At 44.5% G+C, this 20,218-nt stretch overlaps 2 protein-coding genes across 7 annotated transcripts in view; one reads left to right on the forward strand and one right to left on the reverse strand.

Moving 5' to 3' along the window:
* Positions 1-4,094, reverse strand: part of cebpz (CCAAT enhancer binding protein zeta) — a 41,241-nt gene extending 37,147 nt beyond the window's left edge. The window contains exon 1 of the mRNA XM_069930961.1: positions 3,904-4,094. Coding sequence (XP_069787062.1) covers positions 3,904-4,047 — 144 coding nt within the window. The 5' untranslated portion in view covers positions 4,048-4,094. The remainder of the gene's footprint in view (positions 1-3,903) is intronic.
* A 131-nt stretch (positions 4,095-4,225) lies between these two features.
* Positions 4,226-20,218, forward strand: part of ndufaf7 (NADH:ubiquinone oxidoreductase complex assembly factor 7) — a 40,806-nt gene continuing 24,813 nt past the window's right edge. For 2 of the 6 annotated variants that reach the window (XR_011355587.1, XM_069930963.1), the window contains exons 1-4: positions 4,226-4,406; positions 7,469-7,638; positions 8,262-8,342; positions 14,685-14,795. Coding sequence is in view for 5 of the 6 variants with exons in the window: in XM_069930963.1 (XP_069787064.1) it covers positions 4,241-4,406; positions 7,469-7,638; positions 8,262-8,342; positions 14,685-14,795 (528 nt within the window). In the remaining variant the exon portion in view is untranslated. The other 4 variants (XM_069930964.1, XM_069930965.1, XM_069930966.1 and 1 more) reach the window with 4 other exon arrangements.

Raw genomic sequence — 20,218 nt, forward strand, 5'->3', positions numbered from 1 at the left:
GCAAACTCTAGTTATCTATCGTAAGATTTATCACTCTATCATGTCAATTGCAACCTCTTTCATTCCAGAGAAAACAGAAGTAGCCGATACAATCTCTCCCAAGATCTCAAGCCCACCAATCCAGGTGACGTCCTTGTAAATCTTTTCTGCACCTTTCATCTTAATTATATTTTGTGGTGAAGTAACCATAACTACACGCATTACTCCAAGCACAGCTAACCAACTTTTCAAACAACTGAAACAACAGCCAGATACTTCTTTCGCCACCTTGTCTACCTCTGTTGGTACTTTCAGGATTCCCAAAGGGTTTCTTCCTCCATCTAGCCCATTTGTCTTTCTTGCTTCTTTCTCCCTTTATATGGCACCTGCCAGTCCTGTGTCTCCGTCCATCAGGTTTCATCTTCCTGTTTCACCGTGCAAGTCCTGACTTGGTGAAACTTCCCAAAATGCTTGACTTGGCACTGTCTGTAACGAGTTTGTATGTTCTCCCCATGTCTGCATGGATTTTTTCCCCAGCGGGTGGGGGTTCTGGTTTCCTCCCACCATTCAAAAAACATATCGGGGGTGTAGGTTAACAGGGTGTTAATTGGATGGCACAGACGCGTGGGCCTAAATGGCCTGTGACTGTGCAGGAATTTAAACATACATCTCCCATTTCTTTACTCACTTTACCAGCTTGTAACCACAGGCTACACTGTTCACGGGGTACTGAACTTTAAGATCAGCCATGATCTCGTTGAATGGCGGAGCAGGCTCGAAGGGTCAAATGACCTACTCCTGCTCTTATCTTCTATGTTTCTATGTTTACATTGATCATAGTATATAAGGCAATCGAACAACTGAAAAGTGGCAAAGCAGCAGGTATGGATGGAATCCCCCCAGAGGTCTGGAAGGCTGGCGGCAAAACTCTGCATGCCAAACTGCTTGAGTTTTTCAAGCTTTGTTGGGACCAAGGAAAACTGCCTCAGGATCTTCGTGATGCCACCATCATCACCCTGTACAAAAACAAAGGCGAGAAATCAGACTGCTCAAACTACAGGGGAATCACGTTGCTCTCCATTGCAGGCAAAATCTTCGCTAGGATTCTACTAAATAGAATAATACCTAGTGTCGCCGAGAATATTCTCCCAGAATCACAGTGCGGCTTTCGGGCAAACAGAGGAACTACTGACATGGTCTTTGCCCTCAGACAGCTCCAAGAAAAGTGCAGAGAACAAAACAAAGGACTCTACATCACCTTTGTTGACCTCACCAAAGCCTTCGACACCGTGAGCAGGAAAGGGCTTTGGCAAATACTAGAGCGCATCGGATGTCCCCCAAAGTTCCTCAACATGATTATCCAACTGCACGAAAACCAACAAGGTCGGGTCAGATACAGCAATGAGCTCTCTGAACCCTTCTCCATTAACAATGGCGTGAAGCAAGGCTGTGTTCTCGCACCAACCCTCTTTTCAATCTTCTTCAGCATGATGCTGAACCAAGCCATGAAAGACCCCAACAATGAAGACGCTGTTTACATCCGGTACCGCACGGATGGCAGTCCCTTCAATCTGAGGCGCCTGCAAGCTCACACCAAGACACAAGAGAAACTTGTCCGTGAACTACTCTTTGCAGACGATGCCGCTTTAGTTGCCCATTCAGAGCCAGCTCTTCAGCGCTTGACGTCCTGCTTTGCGGAAACTGCCAAAATGTTTGGCCTGGAAGTCAGCCTGAAGAAAACTGAGGTCCTCCATCAGCCAGCTCCCCACCAAGACTACCAGCCCCCCCACATCTCCATTGGGCACACAAAACTCAAAACGGTCAACCAGTTTACCTATCTCGGCTGCACCATTTCATCAGATACAAGGATCGACAATGAGATAGACAACAGACTCGCCAAGGCAAATAGCGCCTTTGGAAGACTACACAAAAGAGTCTGGAAAAACAACCAACTGAAAAACCTCACCAAGATAAGCATATACAGAGCCGTTGTCATACCCACACTCCTGTTCGGCTCCGAATCATGGGTCCTCTACCAGCACCACCTACGCTCCTAGAATGCTTCCACCAGCGTTGTCTCCGCTCCATCCTCAACATCCATTGGAGCGCTTTCATCCCTAACGTCGAAGTACTCGAGATGGCAGAGGTCGACAGCATCGAGTCCACGCTGCTGAAGATCCAGCTGCGCTGGATGGGTCACGTCTCCAGAATGGAGGACCATCGCCCTCCCAAGATCGTGTTATATGGCGAGCTCTCCACTGGCCACCGTGACAGAGGTGCACCAAAGGAAAGGTACAAGGACTGCCTAAAGAAATCTCTTGGTGCCTGCCACATTGACCACCGCCAGTGGGCTGATAACGCCTCAAACCGTGCATCTTGGCGCCTCACAGTTTGGTGGGCAGCAACCTCCTTTGAAGAAGACCGCAGAGCCCACCTCACTGACAAAAGGCAAAGGAGGAAAAACCCAACACCCAACCCCAACCAACCAATTTTCCCCTGCAACCGCTGCAACCGTGTCTGCCTGTCCCGCATCGGACTTGTCAGCCACAAACGAGCCTGCAGCTGACGTGGACTTTTTACCCCCTCCATAAATCTTCGTTCGCGAAGCCAAGCCAAAGAAGAAGATAGTATATACAATTTCATCCCATACAGGACAAATAAAAGAGGACCCAGCACCAATCCATGCAGCATATCACTGGTCATTGTCCTCCAATGGCCTTCGTGGTGGTTGACAAGGATAATGTTTACCACCCTGCCAACTTTTTTGTTCGCCTCTTTAAATGAACTCAATTAAATTCACAAGAAATGATTCACATACGCAAAGTCATTCTCACTATCCTTAATCATTCCAATGTTTTTTTTCTAAATGCAAGTAAATCCTAGCTGTCGGAATTTCTTGCAATAATTTTCTTATCCGCCAAGTTTCTGCACACAGAGGATGCTGAGCGTAAGGAAGAAGATGGCAGTGAATACAGGTGCAATCACAACATTTTTTTTAAAAAAAAAGCATTTGGACCGGTCCATGGCTAGGAAATGGGCCGAGGAATATGGGCCAAATACAGGGAAAATGGGATGAGTGGATAGAGTCAGACATCTGGGTGAGCATGAATGAGTGAGGTCCTCCTTCTGGGCTGGACTGAACTAAAGTCTGCAGACCCCCTGGTTGAAGAAACAACACTATGGTGGAGAAACAAAGATAGATGCCAAACCAACGTTTTGGGCATCAAGGGGCCGAGGGCCTCAAGGCTTAGGTCCGCCTTGTCACACTTGACAGGAACGTTGACGGCCACCTCCTTGAGTCAGGCCCGGTCAAATCGTTCTCCCGCCGCCAAGGTCACGGTGAAGAAGCCCATGTGGTACAGGAAGGTGCGGGGGTGGGGTGGGGTGGGGTGGGGAGGGGAGGGGTGGGGAGGGGTGGGGAGGGGTGGGGAGGGGTGGGGAGGGGTGGGGAGGGGTGGGGAGGGGTGGGGAGGGGTGGGGAGGGGTGGGGAGGGGAGGTGTGGGGTGGGGTGGGATGGGGAGGTGTGGGGTGGGGTGGGATGGGGAGGTGTGGGGTGGGGTGGGATGGGGTGGGATGGGGAGGGGTGGGGTGGGGTGGGGTGGGGTGGGGTGGGGTGGGGTGGGGTGGGGTGGGGAGGGGAGGGGTGGGGAGGGGTGGGGAGGGGTGGGATGGGGTGGGGAGGGGAGGTGTGGGGTGGGGTGGGATGGGGTGGGATGGGGAGGGGTGGGGTGGGATGGGGAGGGGTGGGGTGGGGTGGGATGGGGAGGTGTGGGGTGGGATGGGGTGGGATGGGATGGGGAGGGGTGGGGTGGGGTGGGGTGGTGGGGGGGTGTGGGGAGCCGCCGCCGCCGCCATGCGGGAGCCCGGCCTAGGCCAAGCCTCAACCCGAAGGGCGGCCTCTCCCCCACCCCCCGATCCCGTACCTTGGTCCCTCCGAGCCGCAGCACCTCGTCCAGCGAGAACTCATTGTTCTCCATCTCCTCGGCATCGTGATCACATTCCGGCTCGACCTCCTCCGCATCAGGAGCCTCTCCAAAGAGATCCTCCCGCGCCGCCGCCGCCGCCATGTCCGCCGGCCGAGTCCAGGTCCTAGCAGCTCCATAAACTGCCGGGAATTTTAAAATGAAATATATCCACCGAGCTGCATATTGCACATTAACATTAAAAATATATACTTGTTTTAATTCAATCTTGGAATAATTAAATCTCCCCTTTTTCTATGAAACCCACGCTTTACCCAGCGATTAGGACCTGTGCGAGATGGTGATTGGCTGGTTGAGGGGGGTCAAAGGGCATCTGGGGCCGATGAGCCTTGGCTCGTGTTGGACGTCGGCAATGATTAAGTTAAAGAGGACGAACTTCCTATTAGGTCTGAAGTCCCTCTCTAAACAAGTTCATAACAACCTTTCCGGAAAACTGTTTCCAGGTATTGGAGGATAGAAGTGGCTGATTTTATCAAACACACGATGCTGGAGAAGCTCAGCAGGTCAAACAGTGTCCCTTTATGGAGCAAAGGTTAAGAGACAGAACTCGTCATCCAAAGTATGAGAAAATGCCGCAGGCACCCGAACAAAAGAGGGGGAAAGGGGAAGGGAAGGTGGGGGGGGGGAAGAGGGGAAGGGAAGGTGGGGGGGGGAAGAGGGGAAGGGAAGGTGGGGGGGGGGAAGAGGGGAAGGGAAGGTGGGGGGGGGAAGAGGGGAAGGGAAGGTGGGGGGGGAGAAGAGGGGAAGGGAAGGTGGGGGGGGAAGAGGGGAAGGGAAGGTGGGGGGGGCGAGGGGAAGGGAAGGTGAGGGGAAGGGAAGGTGAGGGGAAGGGAAGGTGAGGGGAAGGGAAGGTGAGGGGAAGGGAAGGTGAGGGGAAGGGAAGGTGAGGGGAAGGGAAGGTGAGGGGAAGGGAAGGTGAGGGGAAGGGAAGGTGAGGGGAAGGGAAGGTGAGGGGAAGGGAAGGTGAGGGGAAGGGAAGGTGAGGGGAAGGGAAGGTGAGGGGAAGGGAAGGTGAGGGGAAGGGAAGGTGAGGGGAAGGGAAGGTGAGGGGAAGGGAAGGTGAGGGGAAGGGAAGGTGAGGGGAAGGGAAGGTGAGGGGAAGGGAAGGTGAGGGGAAGGGAAGGTGAGGGGAAGGGAAGGTGAGGGGAAGGGAAGGTGAGGGGAAGGGAAGGTGAGGGGAAGGGAAGGTGAGGGGAAGGGAAGGTGAGGGGAAGGGAAGGTGAGGGGAAGGGAAGGTGGGGGGGGCGAGGGGAAGGGAAGGTGGGGGGGGCGAGGGGAAGGGAAGGTGGGGGGGGCGAGGGGAAGGGAAGGTGGGGGGGGGAGGGGAAGGGAAGGTGAGGGGAAGGGAAGGTGAGGGGAAGGGAAGGTGAGGGGAAGGGAAGGTGAGGGGAAGGGAAGGTGAGGGGAAGGGAAGGTGAGGGGAAGGGAAGGTGAGGGGAAGGGAAGGTGAGGGGGAGAGGGGAAGGGAAGGTGAGGGGGAGAGGGGAAGGGAAGGTGAGGGGGAGAGGGGAAGGGAAGGTGAGGGGGAGAGGGGAAGGGAAGGTGAGGGGGAGAGGGGAAGGGAAGGTGAGGGGGAGAGGGGAAGGGAAGGTGAGGGGGAAGGGAAGGTGAGGGGGAAGGGAAGGTGAGGGGGAAGGGAAGGTGAGGGGGAAGGGAAGGTGAGGGGGAAGGGAAGGTGAGGGGGAAGGGAAGGTGAGGGGGAAGGGAAGGTGAGGGGGAAGGGAAGGTGAGGGGGAAGGGAAGGTGAGGGGGAAGGGAAGGTGAGGGGGAAGGGAAGGTGAGGGGGAAGGGAAGGTGAGGGGGAAGGGAAGGTGAGGGGGAAGGGAAGGTGAGGGGGAAGGGAAGGTGAGGGGGAAGGGAAGGTGAGGGGGAAGGGAAGGTGAGGGGGAAGGGAAGGTGAGGGGGAAGGGAAGGTGAGGGGGAAGGGAAGGTGAGGGGGAAGGGAAGGTGAGGGGGAAGGGAAGGTGAGGGGGAAGGGAAGGTGAGGGGGAAGGGAAGGTGAGGGGGAAGGGAAGGTGAGGGGGAAGGGAAGGTGAGGGGGAAGGGAAGGTGAGGGGGAAGGGAAGGTGAGGGGGAAGGGAAGGTGAGGGGGAAGGGAAGGTGAGGGGGAAGGGAAGGTGAGGGGGAAGGGAAGGTGAGGGGGAAGGGAAGGTGAGGGGGAAGGGAAGGTGAGGGGGAAGGGAAGGTGAGGGGGAAGGGAAGGTGAGGGGGAAGGGAAGGTGAGGGGGAAGGGAAGGTGAGGGGGAAGGGAAGGTGAGGGGGAAGGGAAGGTGAGGGGGAAGGGAAGGTGAGGGGGAAGGGAAGGTGAGGGGGAAGGGAAGGTGAGGGGGAAGGGAAGGTGAGGGGGAAGGGAAGGTGAGGGGGAAGGGAAGGTGAGGGGGAAGGGAAGGTGAGGGGGAAGGGAAGGTGAGGGGGAAGGGAAGGTGAGGGGGAAGGGAAGGTGAGGGGGAAGGGAAGGTGAGGGGAAGGGAAGGTGAGGGGGAAGGGAAGGTGAGGGGGAAGGGAAGGTGAGGGGGAGGGGAAGGTGAGGGGGAGAGGGGAAGGGAAGGTGAGGGGGTTAGCAAAGACAGGAGCTGATTGGGAGAGAAAGGAGGGAGGGGACAGCAGCAATGGGGGGGGGGGGAAAGAAAAGGCAAGTAGGTTTAATGGAAAGCAGTGAAGCCAATGTGAATGCCATCTGGCTGGAGAGTACCCGGACAGAAAATAAGGTGTTCCTCCAATCTGCGAGTGGTCTCAGTGGGATTGCAGCTTCTCCTCTCCGTTTTGCTTAACTCAGCACCTCCTCTCTGTTCTCGTTTCGCTCAGCTCCTCCTCTCCGTCTGCAACCACAGCCAGGCTCAATTCCAAGCCACACTCTCATGTCTCTTATGTATTATACCACCCACATCACCTGCAGATTGGAGGAGCAACACCTTATTTTCTGTCCGGGCACTCTCCAGCCAGATGGCATTAACAATGACTTTACTGCTTTCCATTAAACCTACGTCTTTTCTTTCCGCTCCCCCTTTCCAGTCCTTCCACCCACCCAGCCATCCCTCCTTCCCCTCATTGCTGCTGCCCCCTCCTTCCTTTCTCCACCTTTCATCTCCTACCTTTGCCTTCCCCGCCCACCTCACTTTTTTGTCCCGATACCTGCTGGCATTTTCTCATACTTTGATGAAGGGTTCAAGCCCGAAACGTCAGTTATATTTATCTTTGCTACATAAAGGACACTATTTGACCTGCTGAGCTTCTCCAGCATTTTTTTGTTTTTACTTCAACTAGTGTCTAAGGGTGTTTGTGATTTACTTCAGAATTATCAAATCTCAGTTGCTACTTATCACAACTAAATAATGGTATGATAACATTTATTGGATTTGGAGCAGAATAAAGTTAACGATAAACTGAGATTTTGTTTCTCACCCATTACCCATGGTCGAGAAACTTTATATATAGGGTTAAATTGTGAAATGGATGTTGCATGTAACCGGAACATCGGTTCAATGCTGAATTGCATTTCTTACAGGTTCTGAAAGGTTATGCGACGGTCAGTTGATGAGGTTGTGCTCTGGAACTTCAAAAAGCACTAAAGAACGAGATAGTCTGATGCTAAAGCATCTAGTTGCCAAAATCAAAGCAACAGGCCCCATCTCTGTAGCAGAATACATGAGAGAAGTTTTAACGAATCCTGTTGCAGTATGTATTTCATTTTTATCTGTTTCACAGTTGCTATTTTTAGTTTTAGATGAAATTCTACAACTTTTGTTATACTTTTGCTGACATTCTGGAAACTTTGTGTAATAACTTCTGTGCTCGTATTTTTATATAAATATATATATATATATATATTTATATTTATATATATATATATATATAAGAATGGTAGATAAAAGTGTAGATCATGTTGCATCCAAGGAAACCAAAAGGCAGTCAATGTTTAGGGCATGATTCCTCTCCTATTTCACCCCACACCCCCACCTTCTTATTTTGGCATCTGCCTAATTTGTTTATTTTTTGAAGAAGAACACAGATGCAAAACATTGGCAATATATCTCTATCTCCTGTGGACATTGCAAGACCAGCTGAGTTCCTCCAGCATTTTCAATCAATCACAGCATCTGCAGACTTTCGTGTTTTACTAATTTATGGCACACCTGTAGAAGGGATCAGGCAAAAATGTTGACAAAATCCTGCTTTCTAGGGATGCTGCATGACCTGATGAGTTTCTGTAGCACTTTTGTGTAGACCCCAACATCTGCAAATGTCTTGTTAACAAGAATATTTAAGTAAATCGGAATATTTTGTGTAATCTATTCCAGGGTTATTATTACCACAGAGATGTTGTTGGACCACAAGGTGACTTCATTACATCGCCTGAAATTAGTCAGATTTTCGGAGAAGTAAGTCTATTAAAGTTTGGAAAAATTCTTGCATTTTGGATAACATTTGTCATTTTACCACAGTGCACTTTCCACCTCATGATGTACTTTTGATGTACTTTGTAATAATCTAAACAAAATGACAGTAAGCTTGTGTATAACCAGAATAACTGAGCAGCAAAGTCATATTTGCCAGATATGCAATTTGCTTCCTAAAGTCATGATGTTTGAGAAATGTGTATTGGCCAGGATACCAGGGCAAATTCTGCTGCTTTCTATAACTTGTTGATATTAGATTAGAACAAGAAAGTACAAGGGAAAATAATTTGCACAAAGGCTAGAAAGTGAGATTCTAAATGGATACTTTCCTGGTCTTCACAAGGAAGAGAGTTGTGGAAGTTGGAGAGTTGAGGGAGAGATACACCAATATTCTAGAGTGTTAGAAATATTATAAGCTATTAAGTGGGTAAATCACCAGGCCCTGACAGGATCTATCATGAATGCTAAGGGAAGCATGGGAGAATATTGCTCAAGCTATGATGGATTTTTTTGCATCTTCATTAGCCACAGATGAGGTACCAGAAAATTGGAGAATAGTTAATGTTTACTTGCTCAAATAATAGGATAAGCCTACATACTGTAGCCTGGTGAGCCTTGCAACACTGGCAGGGAATTTATTAGAAAAGATTCTGAGGGCCAAAGTTTATTCTCACTTGGAAAGACAGGACTGTAAATGTTGACTTATTGTTTATCGTTACATAAGGAAATAAAGTTAAAAGCTTTATTTGTTTTGCATACTATTCAGGCAAGTAAACCTGTACTTAAGTACTGCATGTAGTGTAACAATAAAACAAAAGTGCACGGTGCAGTGTAATGGTAAGTCAAAGAATGCAGGATATAGTGTTACTGGAATGGAGAAAATTACCATTAAAGCAGTTCAATGGCATTATCTTTCACCAATGAGAGGTCTATTTGGGTCTAATAACAGCAGAGATGAAATCGTCCTTCAGTCTGGGGGTTCGTATATTTTAGCTCATCTATTATTTGCCTGATGGAGGTGGGGAGAAGAGAGTGTGAATATGTTAGAATGGATCCTTTAGCAGCTCAGTTAGCAAAGCTGTTATCGCAACACTGTTGCAGTGCCAGCAAACTGGGTTCGAATGCAGTGCTGCCTGTAAGGAATTTGTATGTTCTCCCTATGTTTGCATGGATTTCCTCTGGGTGCTCCAGTTTCTTCCCACCCTTAAACATACCAGGGTCATGGGTTAATTGGAGTATTTGGGCTGTACAATTTTGTGGGGCAGAGGGCCTGTTACTGTGCTGTATGCCTAAGTGGAAGAAAAAATGTTGGCACCTGTCTGGAGACAGCAGGAGAAGTAGCTAGAGTCAATGCAGGGGAGGTTCTTGTCGTCTTGAACAGAGAAGCTCTTGTATCAGGGTTTGATGTATTAGCCAGGATGCATTTTATGTTGTATCCATTTAAAAATTGGTGAGAGACGTCTAACACATGGCAAATTTCCTTAAGCTTCTGAACTGAATAAGAGGAACTTTATGCAGGGGAGATTTGGTCTCACAAATCTGACCAAGTCTTTTTAAGGTTAGCACAGCAGTTAGTGTGATGCTAGAACAGCACCAGTGAACTGGGTTCAAATCCAGCGCTATCTGTAAGGAGTTCGTATGCTTTCCCAGTGTCTGGGGTTTCCTTGGGTGCTCCCACCCTCCAAAATGTTAATTTATGTGTAATTGGGTGGCACGGTTTTAAATGGCTGGAATCAGCTTCTACCGTGCTTTAAATAAAATCGAAAAATGTAAAAAAAAATTAAATTTGAAAATGCTGAAGGCAGAGAAGTAGTCGTGGTTTGCGTGGACATCAGAAACTTTTGTCAAGCTCCTTCACAGGTAAGAGATGGACAGATGTATCTCTGACTGGGAATCTGCAGCAGATTTAAGGTAAAGAAGCTAAATAAAACTTAATGTTGATAAATGGGAAGTGAAATATTTTGGGGGGGAAAGAGGTGATATAAACCAGAAATATTCTTAAAAGGGTTACAAGAACAAAGATGTGGAGATGTATGTCCAGAGTGGATTAAAAGTGGAAGATTATGTGATACTGTCTTTAAGAAAATTGATGGTATCTTGATCATTATAAATGGAGTCTGAGTACCAAAGCAAGGAAGTTTGATTACAACTGAGTTACGAACAAACTTTCAGAAAAATGTAGATATTAGAGATGGTGTAAACAAATCTGTCAAAATAATTGCAGGAATGAAAGACTTTATTTAAGTGTATAGATTGGAGCAGCTGGGACTTTCTACTTGGAACAGTAGCAGTTGGGAGGTAATCTGATAAATTGTGATGAGAAGATAAAGGGAAAGTGTTTCCATGAATCAGGGACAAACTAGTTGGAATGAAGGTGATTAGCAAAAGCACTTTGTGAAAGAAGTAAAACTTTTATACACATTGGGTGGTTGGAAACTGGTGGAGGCAGATTAATTGTAGTGTTCAAAAGACAATGGCATAAGTATATGGGGGGTGAATAATTTTGAGAGCTAAAGGGAGACGCGAGTGGCACAAGCTGAATTACTCTAAAAATTAACTGCATGAACTTGACAAATAAAAGTGCCACTTTCTGCGTGCTTTTATCTTTCTCTGATCCAGTAAACATGCATTATAAGATTTCATTGTAACTAGCGACAGCTAGTTATTATTTGGTAGTGCTCTCTCCTGTGATTGAATGCAGTGTAGTACTGCATTGTCAGAATGAAGTTTCAAACTTTGACTGTCTTCTTGCTCTGATCTCCGAGCCTATTCTAACATAGAGCAGAAGTGTTATTCCAATAATGTGGCCAGTATTTTTTCTTTAGTCAGCATGAGTAAAAGAGATCAATATTCTACTGATGTTATAATTTTCAAATTGGCTTCCAGCTAACCTTTGTTACTAATTAATAAACCCTTTTTAGTACTAACACAGGAACAGCAATGAAAAATTCACTAGACAATGGTAAATTTTAAAAAAATAATAATTTTTATTAAGCCATTAATAACATAACATTTCTTACTTATCTCTAAACTTAACCCTCCTATGCACAAATGTGTATTAAAGTCCAAAATTTAAACTTGATTCTGAAAAAGTCACTTTCAAAAGTCCAGTTTCAAATATCTTGTTGACTTCTGTGACGGATTATGTATTTTATTTTATATTGTATATAGATATGTTTTAAAGGAGATAAATTGTTTTTAGTTGGATCTCATTTAAAATGCTGCAGCTCTGCTCAAGCCAGACAGTCCAGGGTCCGAGTGCCTTTGCAAAATCTTGTGAAGTCCTTATAGGTATTCTTCAAAGTAGGTGTTAATTGGACATGCCGTGGAGAAATGGATTATTGTTTTGGAAAGCAACAGATGTTTGAACTCAGAAGATTGGGTCCAGTGCTGCAGTCGGTGTGAATGCAGTTTGCTGTTCTAGGAAGATCATGTGGTTTTGCAAACAGAGAGAGTAAAACAGGCTTTTCTGTGAGTGAGAGAGAGAGAGAGAGTTCAGTTCTACAGCTTTGCAGTTCAGCAGCAGCAGCTGGGACTGGAACAGGACAAGCTGGCAAGCTTGTGGAAAAACCCCATTTGGAAGACGGGTTGTGAGTTCTTAGTTCAGCCCGGTCAAAGCCTTTGTGGTCCATACAAGAGGAGATGGCAGGCTGTATATTGTTTCACTTGAAATAAGGGAAACAAAAAAGAAATCTGTGATGACCTGAAAGAAAGAGGTTACCATCTGGAAAACCCTGATGGGGCAAACTTCTTCAACAAGACTCTGAAGTAGCTGATCGGAAGGAATCAGTTGTGGGTGTCCAACGAGCAAAAATTCTCTCTCTGATAACCGATAAGTACTTTACTGAGCGGTAACCATTTACCTTTCAAGCACCAAATCCTGGTGAAATTCGTAAATGTTAAATTCTGTGCACAGTAGAAGAATTGCCTGCAAACAGTGAACTTGGAGGAGTGAGAAAGTTAGATTGGACTGTGAATCAAAGTACTTTTCTGAACTTATACACACATTACATACATGTGCACTTAGAATTAGATGGGAGTTAAGTTAGGTTAAGTTATATAAGTTAAAGTTTGGTCCTGTTTTCATGTTTAAAGATAATTAAAAGCAATATTTATTTAAGTAACCATTTGTCTTGAAGAATTTCTATTGCTGCTGGGTTTTGGGGTCCTCGGCCTATAATTTTGGATTCTTTTTATTGAAGTTCAGAAGTAATTTATGAATGAAGCCCTTTTAAACATTATATTTTCAGATCTCTTTCAACTTACGATTCTCTTGATGAGCTGTCTTTCATAGAAATATTCTTCAAACAGGAATGACCATTTTCTGGCGTAAATGAGAACCCATCTTATATAAAAGCCACTAATGTTATTTCCTGTGAATAGGATAATACAAGTTCTGTCTTTCCAGAAGGTCAAGTTTTCAGATCTTCTGTCTTCTGTCTACTGTCTTCAGTTTTAACCATATAACCACTTACAGCACAGAACAGGCCAGTTCGGCCCTACTAGTCCATGCTGTAGCAAATCCCCACCCTCCTAGTCCCACTGACCAGCACCCGGTCCATACCCCTCTAGTCCCCTCCTATCCATGTAACGATCCAGTCTTTCCTTAAATGTAACCAATGATCCCGCCTTGACCACGTCTGCCGGAAGCTCATTCCACATCCCCACCACCCTCTGCGTAAAGAAATTTCCCCTCATGTTCTCCTTATAATTTTCCCCTTCAATCTTAAACCATGTCCTCTAGTTTGAATCTCCCCCTTTCTTAATTGAAAAAGCCTATCCACATTTACTCTGTCTGTCCCTTTTAAAATCTTAAACACCTCTATCAAGTCCCCTCTCAATCTTCTACGCTCCAGAGAAAAAAAGCCCCGGTCTGCAAAACTTTTCCCTGTAACTCAGACCCTGAAATCCTGTCAACATTCTTGTGAACCTTCTCTGCACTCTCTCTATTTTGTTTATATCTTTCCTATAATTTGGTGACCAAAACTGTACACAGTACTCCAAATTTGGCCTCACCAATGCCTTGTACAATTTCATCATAACCTCCCTACTCTTGAATTCAATACTCCGATTTATGAAGGCCAACATTCCAAATGCCTTCTTCACCACACCATCTACCTGAGTATCAGCCTTGAGGGTACTATTTACCATAACTCCTAAATCCCTTTGTTGCTCTGCACTCCTCAATTGTCTACCATTCAATGTATATGACCTATTTAAATTTGCCTTTCCAAAATGTAGCACCTCACATTTATCTGTATTAAATTCCATCAGCCCACACCTCCAGCCTTCCTAAATCACCTTTTAATCTACGGTAATCTACCTCGCTGTCCACAACACCACCAATCTTTGTCATCTGCAAACTTGCTTATCCACAATGAGGCTGCACTCCTTATTTTCTTAAAAGAGCAGTCAGAAAGTAGTCTCCTTTTTGAAATCCAATTTTCTGTATTCTTTTATTAGGAGTAACACATAACAGCACTTAATCCGGTTACTGCAATACAACTCTGTCTTTCACAAGGGTCCAAGACCTGTGTGTGTGTCCCACAGGATCTTGACTTCTGAACTGATCCAAAATTGTCTGAATTTGACAATATATTTCTCACAAATCTCTTATTTCACATGATATGTGACATCATTTCTGTCTTTGAAGTTCATAATGACTCTTGACACGTGTGTTCTAAAAACATCTCTGTCTACTTACTTACAGAATCAAAGTAATTAACTTTGCTTGATGGTCCTCTCCTGGTTCCGGGTTGCCTGGAATTTACAAACAAAATGTCTTCTTGTATATTGAAGCAAATAATCCATTATACGTTAACATGGCAGGGCCAGTGATATTTCGGGTTATCCACTTATCTCGAGAACCATCATAAAAACCTCTCATTTCTTCTCTTTGCAATGCAACATCAGACTCTTCGGTTTTCAAACTGGCTTCTGTGGTTAATAATGTTTAAAATGCAAATGCATTTGTTGATGCTGAAGCCAGCTACAAAGAACCATGTGTGTCTGTAGAATGTAAATGATCCTTAGTCCACCCAAAATGAACTTTTACTATAGATAGATATATATAGATATATGGATATATATAAAATATAGTTTTAACAGTAACCTAAATATTAATATTAACACAGATCCATTACATCTTACAACAGTCAATGCAAAGTTTATTGGGTTTAAAGTACCTAATGATATACTGAAAGTAGCTATGTAAATAAAGGCTTTTGTTTTAAAGCTATTTGTTTAGTAATTTCTGTATATGGATATCAAAACTTGAATTTCAGAATAATCTAGATTTTTCTTTTTCTACCCTTCCTCTCCAAGCTACTTGGAATTTGGTGTATAAGTGAGTGGATTGCTGCTGGTAAACCAAAGGCATTTCATCTGGTCGAACTTGGACCTGGCAGGGGCACTTTAGCAAGTGACGTTCTGAGGGTAAGCTATAGAGAATTTCTTTTTTGTGCTGGTACAATCATTAGTATCTACCTGACAATGTAAAAAGTTCCCCAAGTTCATATTCACAAAATGCAGAACAAGGCCAATTTTCAAATGACTGCCCAGTCTACTGTCAATCGTCAGCAAATAGACAGAAGAATTCACTGACTGGCACATCTCCAAGAACCTGAGCACCAATTTCCACTTTAGGTTTCACTGCTTAGTGCCAGCCCTCCTCGCAGTCCTGGCTCAAACAGCAGAATTCCAGAGAATGAGAGCCCTTGACATGATGATAGCATTTGAGTGTTTCTTGAAGAAGCCTCTGGAAATCGGTTGCCATCAAAAGGAAAACACCCAAAATAGATGGTGGCTTGCTGGAATTCTGTTTGTTGAAGCCCATTATCTCAACCTGAGAGTAGTAATGCATGAGTTATTCAGGGCAATGTCCTAGAAGATCCTACCATCTTCATCTGCTTCAGCAATTGCATTTCTTCCATCATAAGGTTAGAAGATGTTTGGTGGGATTTTTTTAAATTTTTTTAAAAATTTTTTATTTTTCACACCATAAATCACATTAGCCATGATATACACTTTTACTTTTTCACACATATACAGTGACTTTTTCTCCCCCCCCCTCCCTCCTCCCAAGCCACCCCCCCCACCCCCCCCCATCCATTTTAGGTATACAATCTAGGTTGCATTAAGCCAGTCAGACAATGTTGTCATTCAACAAAAATACACCAGAAATTCTACTGAGTCCATTCTTTTCTTTCCTTCTCCTTCCATCAACTTAGCTAATGTTTGTCCCCAGTAGGTTTTCGCTATTGTATTTAATGTAAGGCTCCCATACTTGTTCGAATATTTCAATATTATTTCTTAAACTATATGTTATTTTTTCTAATGGAATACATTTATTCATTTCTATATACCATAGTTGTATTTTCAAATTATCTTCCAATTTCCAGGTTGACATAATACATTTTTTTGCTACGGCTAGGGCTATCTTAACAAATCTTTTTTGTGCATCCTCCAAATCAATTCCAAATTCTTTGTTTGTTATGTTACTTAGGAGAAAGATCTCTGGATTCTTTGGTATATTGTTTTCTGTTATTTTATTTAATATCTGACTGAGATCATCCCAAAATTTTTCTACTCTCTCACATGTCCAGATTGCATGAATTGTTGTTGCCATTTCTTTTTTACATCGAAAACATCTATCAGATACTGTTGGGTCCCATTTATTTAACTTTTGCGGTGTAATGTATAGTCTGTGTAACCAATTATATTGTATCATACGTAGCCTCGTATTTATTGTATTTCTCATCGTTCCAGAACATAATTTCTCCCATGTTTCCTTTTTTATCTTTATATTTAAATCTTGTTCCCATTTTTGTTTAGTTTTACCATTTGTTTCCTCATTCTCCTTTTCTTGCAGTTTAATATACATATTTGTTATAAATCTTTTGATTAACATTGTATCTGTAATCACATATTCAAGGTTACTTCCCTCTGGTAAATTCAAATTGCTTCCTAATTTATCTTTCAAGTAGGATCTCAGTTGGTAATATGCCAGCGCTGTATCTCCAGTTATATTGTACTTATCTCTCATTTGTTCAAAGGATAAGAATCTACTTCCTGAAAAACAATTTTCTATTCTTTTAATCCCTTTTTTTCCCATTTTCTAAAGGAAAGGTTGTCTATTGTAAAAGGGAGTAGCTTATTTTGCGTCAATATTAAGTTTTGGTAATTGATAATTTATTTTATTTCTTTCTACATGAATCTTCTTCCAAATATTGAGGAGATGATGTAATACTGGAGAAGTTCTATGTTGTACCAATTTTTCGTCCCATTTATATAATATGTGTTCAGGTATCTTTTCCCCTATTTTATCTAATTCTAATCTCGTCCAGTCTGGTTTTTCCCTTGTTTGATAAAAATCTGATAGGTATCTTAATTGTGCGGCTCTATAATAATTTTTGAAGTTTGGCAATTGTAAGCCTCCTTGTTTATACCATTCTGTTAATTTATCTAGTGCTATCCTCAGTTTCCCCCCTCTCCATAAAAATTTCCTTATTATTTTCTTTAACTCTTTGAAGAATTTTTCTGTCAGTTGTATTGGCAATGCCTGAAATAAGTATAGTATCCTTGGAAAAATGTTCATTTTAATACAGTTTATCCTTCCTATCAGTGTTAGTGGTAGATCTTTCCAATGCTCTAAATCGTCCTGTAATTTTTTCATTAGTGGATTGTAATTGAGTTTATATAATTGGCCTAGATTTTTGTTTATTTGTACACCTAGGTATCTTATTGCTTGCATTTGCCATCTGAATGGAGATTCCTTCTTAAATTTTGAGAAATCCGCATTATTCATAGGCATTGCTTCACTTTTATTTACGTTTATCTTGTAACCCGACACTTCTCCATATTCCTTCAATTTCTTATATAATTCTTTTATTGATAGTTCTGGTTCTGTTAAGTACACTATAACATCATCCGCAAATAGACTGATTTTATATTCCCTGTCTTTTATTTTTATTCCTTTTATATTATTATCTATTCTTATCAATTCTGCTAGTGGTTCTATAGCTAGCGCAAACAATAAAGGTGATAGTGGGCATCCCTGCCGCGTTGACCTGCTTAAGTTAAATTGCTTTGATACATGTCCATTTACTGTCAATTTCGCTAACGGTCCCTTATATAATGCTTTAATCCAATTAATATTACTTCTCCGGTAAACTGAATTTTTGCAATACTTTGAACAAATAATTCCATTCTACTCTGTCGAAGGCCTTCTCTGCGTCTAAAGCAACTGCTACTGTAGGTGCTTTATTCCCTTCTACTGCATGAATTAAGTTAATAAATTTACAAATATTGTCTGTTGTGTGTCTTTTTTTGATAAATCCAGTTTGGTCTAAATTTACCATTTTCGGTACCTGTTCTGCTAATCTGTTTGCTAATAGTTTAGCTATTATTTTATAATCTGTGTTTAGCAAAGATATTGGTCTATATGACGCTGGTGAGAGTGGATCTTTCCCTTGTTTTAGTATTACTGTAATTATTGCTGTTTTACATGAATCTGGTAAGTTTTGTGTCTCATCAATCTGGTGTATTACATTCAGGAGGGGCGTTATTAATAAGTCTTTAAATGTTTTGTAGAATGTTTGGTGGGATTCACAACTCTGGCAAATAAAACAGCCCATACCTATGTGCGGCAGGACCTTGACAGCATTGAGCCATGGGCCGAAGTAAATCACGAAAATCTGTAAACGCCATGGTTAAAATAAAAACACAAAATGCTGGAGAAACTCAGCAAGTCAAGCAATGTCCTTTATGTAGAAAAGGTAAAAATACGTTTTGGGCTTGAGCCCTTCATCCAGGTATGGAAGAATGTCGGCAGGCATCCGAACAAAAGGATGGGAGGGGGAGGGCAAGGGCAAGAGATAATAGGTGGAGAAGGGGGGTGGAGGTGACAGCAGTGATCAGGGGAAGGAGGGATGGTTGGGTGGGTGAAGGGGAAGGAAGGAGGAAAAACTGGAAAGGGCAAAGGGAAAAAAGGCAAGCAGTTTAGCAGAAAGCAGAGAAGTCGATGATAATGCCATCTTGCTGGAGAGTGGCCAGACGGAAAATAAGGTGGTGTTCCTCCAATCTGCGGATGGTCAGGGTGGGATAGTACATAAAGCCATGGATAGACATGTGAGTCTGGGAGTGTGACTCTGAATTGAAATGGATGGCTATTGGGAAGACTCTGTTGAAGCAGAGATGCTCAATGAAGCAAACTCCCAATTTGTGTCCGGTCTCTCCGATATAGGGTGCACCAGATGCAGTAAATCAGTCCTGTGCATATAAAAGTGAAGTGTTGCTTCATTTGAAAGGCCTGTTTGTGGCCCGAGACTATGGTGAAGGAGGAGGTGTGAGAGCAGATTTTGCACCTCCTGTGGCCACAGGGGAGGAACAACGCATTTTCTGGCTGGACACACTCTAGCCAGATGCCAATAACGTTGACTTCTAACCCTGCTTGCCTTTTTTCCCTAACCCCTTTTCAGTTTTTCCAGTTCTCTCCCCTTCACCAGCCAGCCATCCATCCTTCCCCTGATCACTGCTGTCCCCTCCCTACCTTCTCCACCTATCATCTGCCTATGCCCCCACTTTACCCCCCGCCCCCCCATCATATGTTCGGACACCTGCCGACATTGTTTCATAGTTTGATGAAGGGCTCAAGCCCAAAACAACGGTTATGTATTTTTACCTTTGCTACATATAGGACAAGAGTAGTTCACGGACAAGTTTCTCTTGTGTCTTGGTGTGAGCTTGCAGGCACCTCAGATTGAAGAGACTACCATCCGTGCGGTACTGGATGTAAACAGCGTCTTCATTGTTGAGGTCTTTCATGGCTTGCTTCAGCATCATGCTGAAGAAGATTGAAAAGAGGGTTGGTGCGAGAACACAGCCTTGCTTCACGCCATTGTTAATGGAGAAGGGTTCAGAGAGCTCATTGCTGTATCTGACCCGACCTTGTTGGTTTTCGTGCAGTTGGATAATCATGTTGAGGAACTTTGGGGGACATCCGATGCGCTCTAGTATTTGCCAAAGCCCTTTCCTGCTCACGGTGTCGAAGGCTTTGGTGAGGTCAACAAAGGTGATGTAGAGTCCTTTGTTTCGTTCTCTGCATTATCTTTTTGCCGCTTTGGTTGCCCATTCAGAGCCAGCTCTTCAGCGCTTGACGGCCTGCTTTGCGGAAACTGCCAAAATGTTTGGCCTGGAAGTCAGCCTGAAGAAAACTGAGGTCCTCCATCAGCCAGCTCCCCACCTTGACTACCAGCCTCCCCACATCTCCATCGTGCACACAAAACTCAAAACGGTCAACCAGTTTACCTATCTCGGCTGCACCATTTCATCAGATGCAAGGATCGACAATGAGATAGACAACAGACTCGCCAAGGCAAATAGCGCCTTTGGAAGACTACACAAAAGAGTCTGGAAAAATAACCAACTGAAAAACCTCACAAAGATAAGCGTATACAGAGCCGTTGTCATACCCACACTCCTGTTCGGCTCCGAATCATGGGTCCTCTACCGGCATCACCTACGGCTCCTAGAACGCTTCCACCAGCGTTGTCTCCGCTCCATCCTCAACATTCATTGGAGCGCTTTCATCCCTAACGTCGAAGTACTCGAGTTGGCAGAGGTCGACAGCATCGAGTCCACGCTGCTGAAGATCCAGCTGCGCTGGGTGGGTCACGTCTCCAGAATGGAGGACCATCGCCTTCCCAAGATCGTGTTATATGGCGAGCTCTCCACTGGCCACCGTGACAGAGGTGCACCAAAGGAAAGGTACAAGGACTGCCTAAAGAAATCTCTTGGTGCCTGCCACATTGACCACCGCCAGTAGGCTGATATCGCCTCAAACCGTGCATTTTGCGCCT

This window comes from Narcine bancroftii, chromosome 4, assembly GCF_036971445.1.
Source record: "Narcine bancroftii isolate sNarBan1 chromosome 4, sNarBan1.hap1, whole genome shotgun sequence".
Classification (NCBI taxonomy): domain Eukaryota; kingdom Metazoa; phylum Chordata; class Chondrichthyes; order Torpediniformes; family Narcinidae; genus Narcine; species Narcine bancroftii.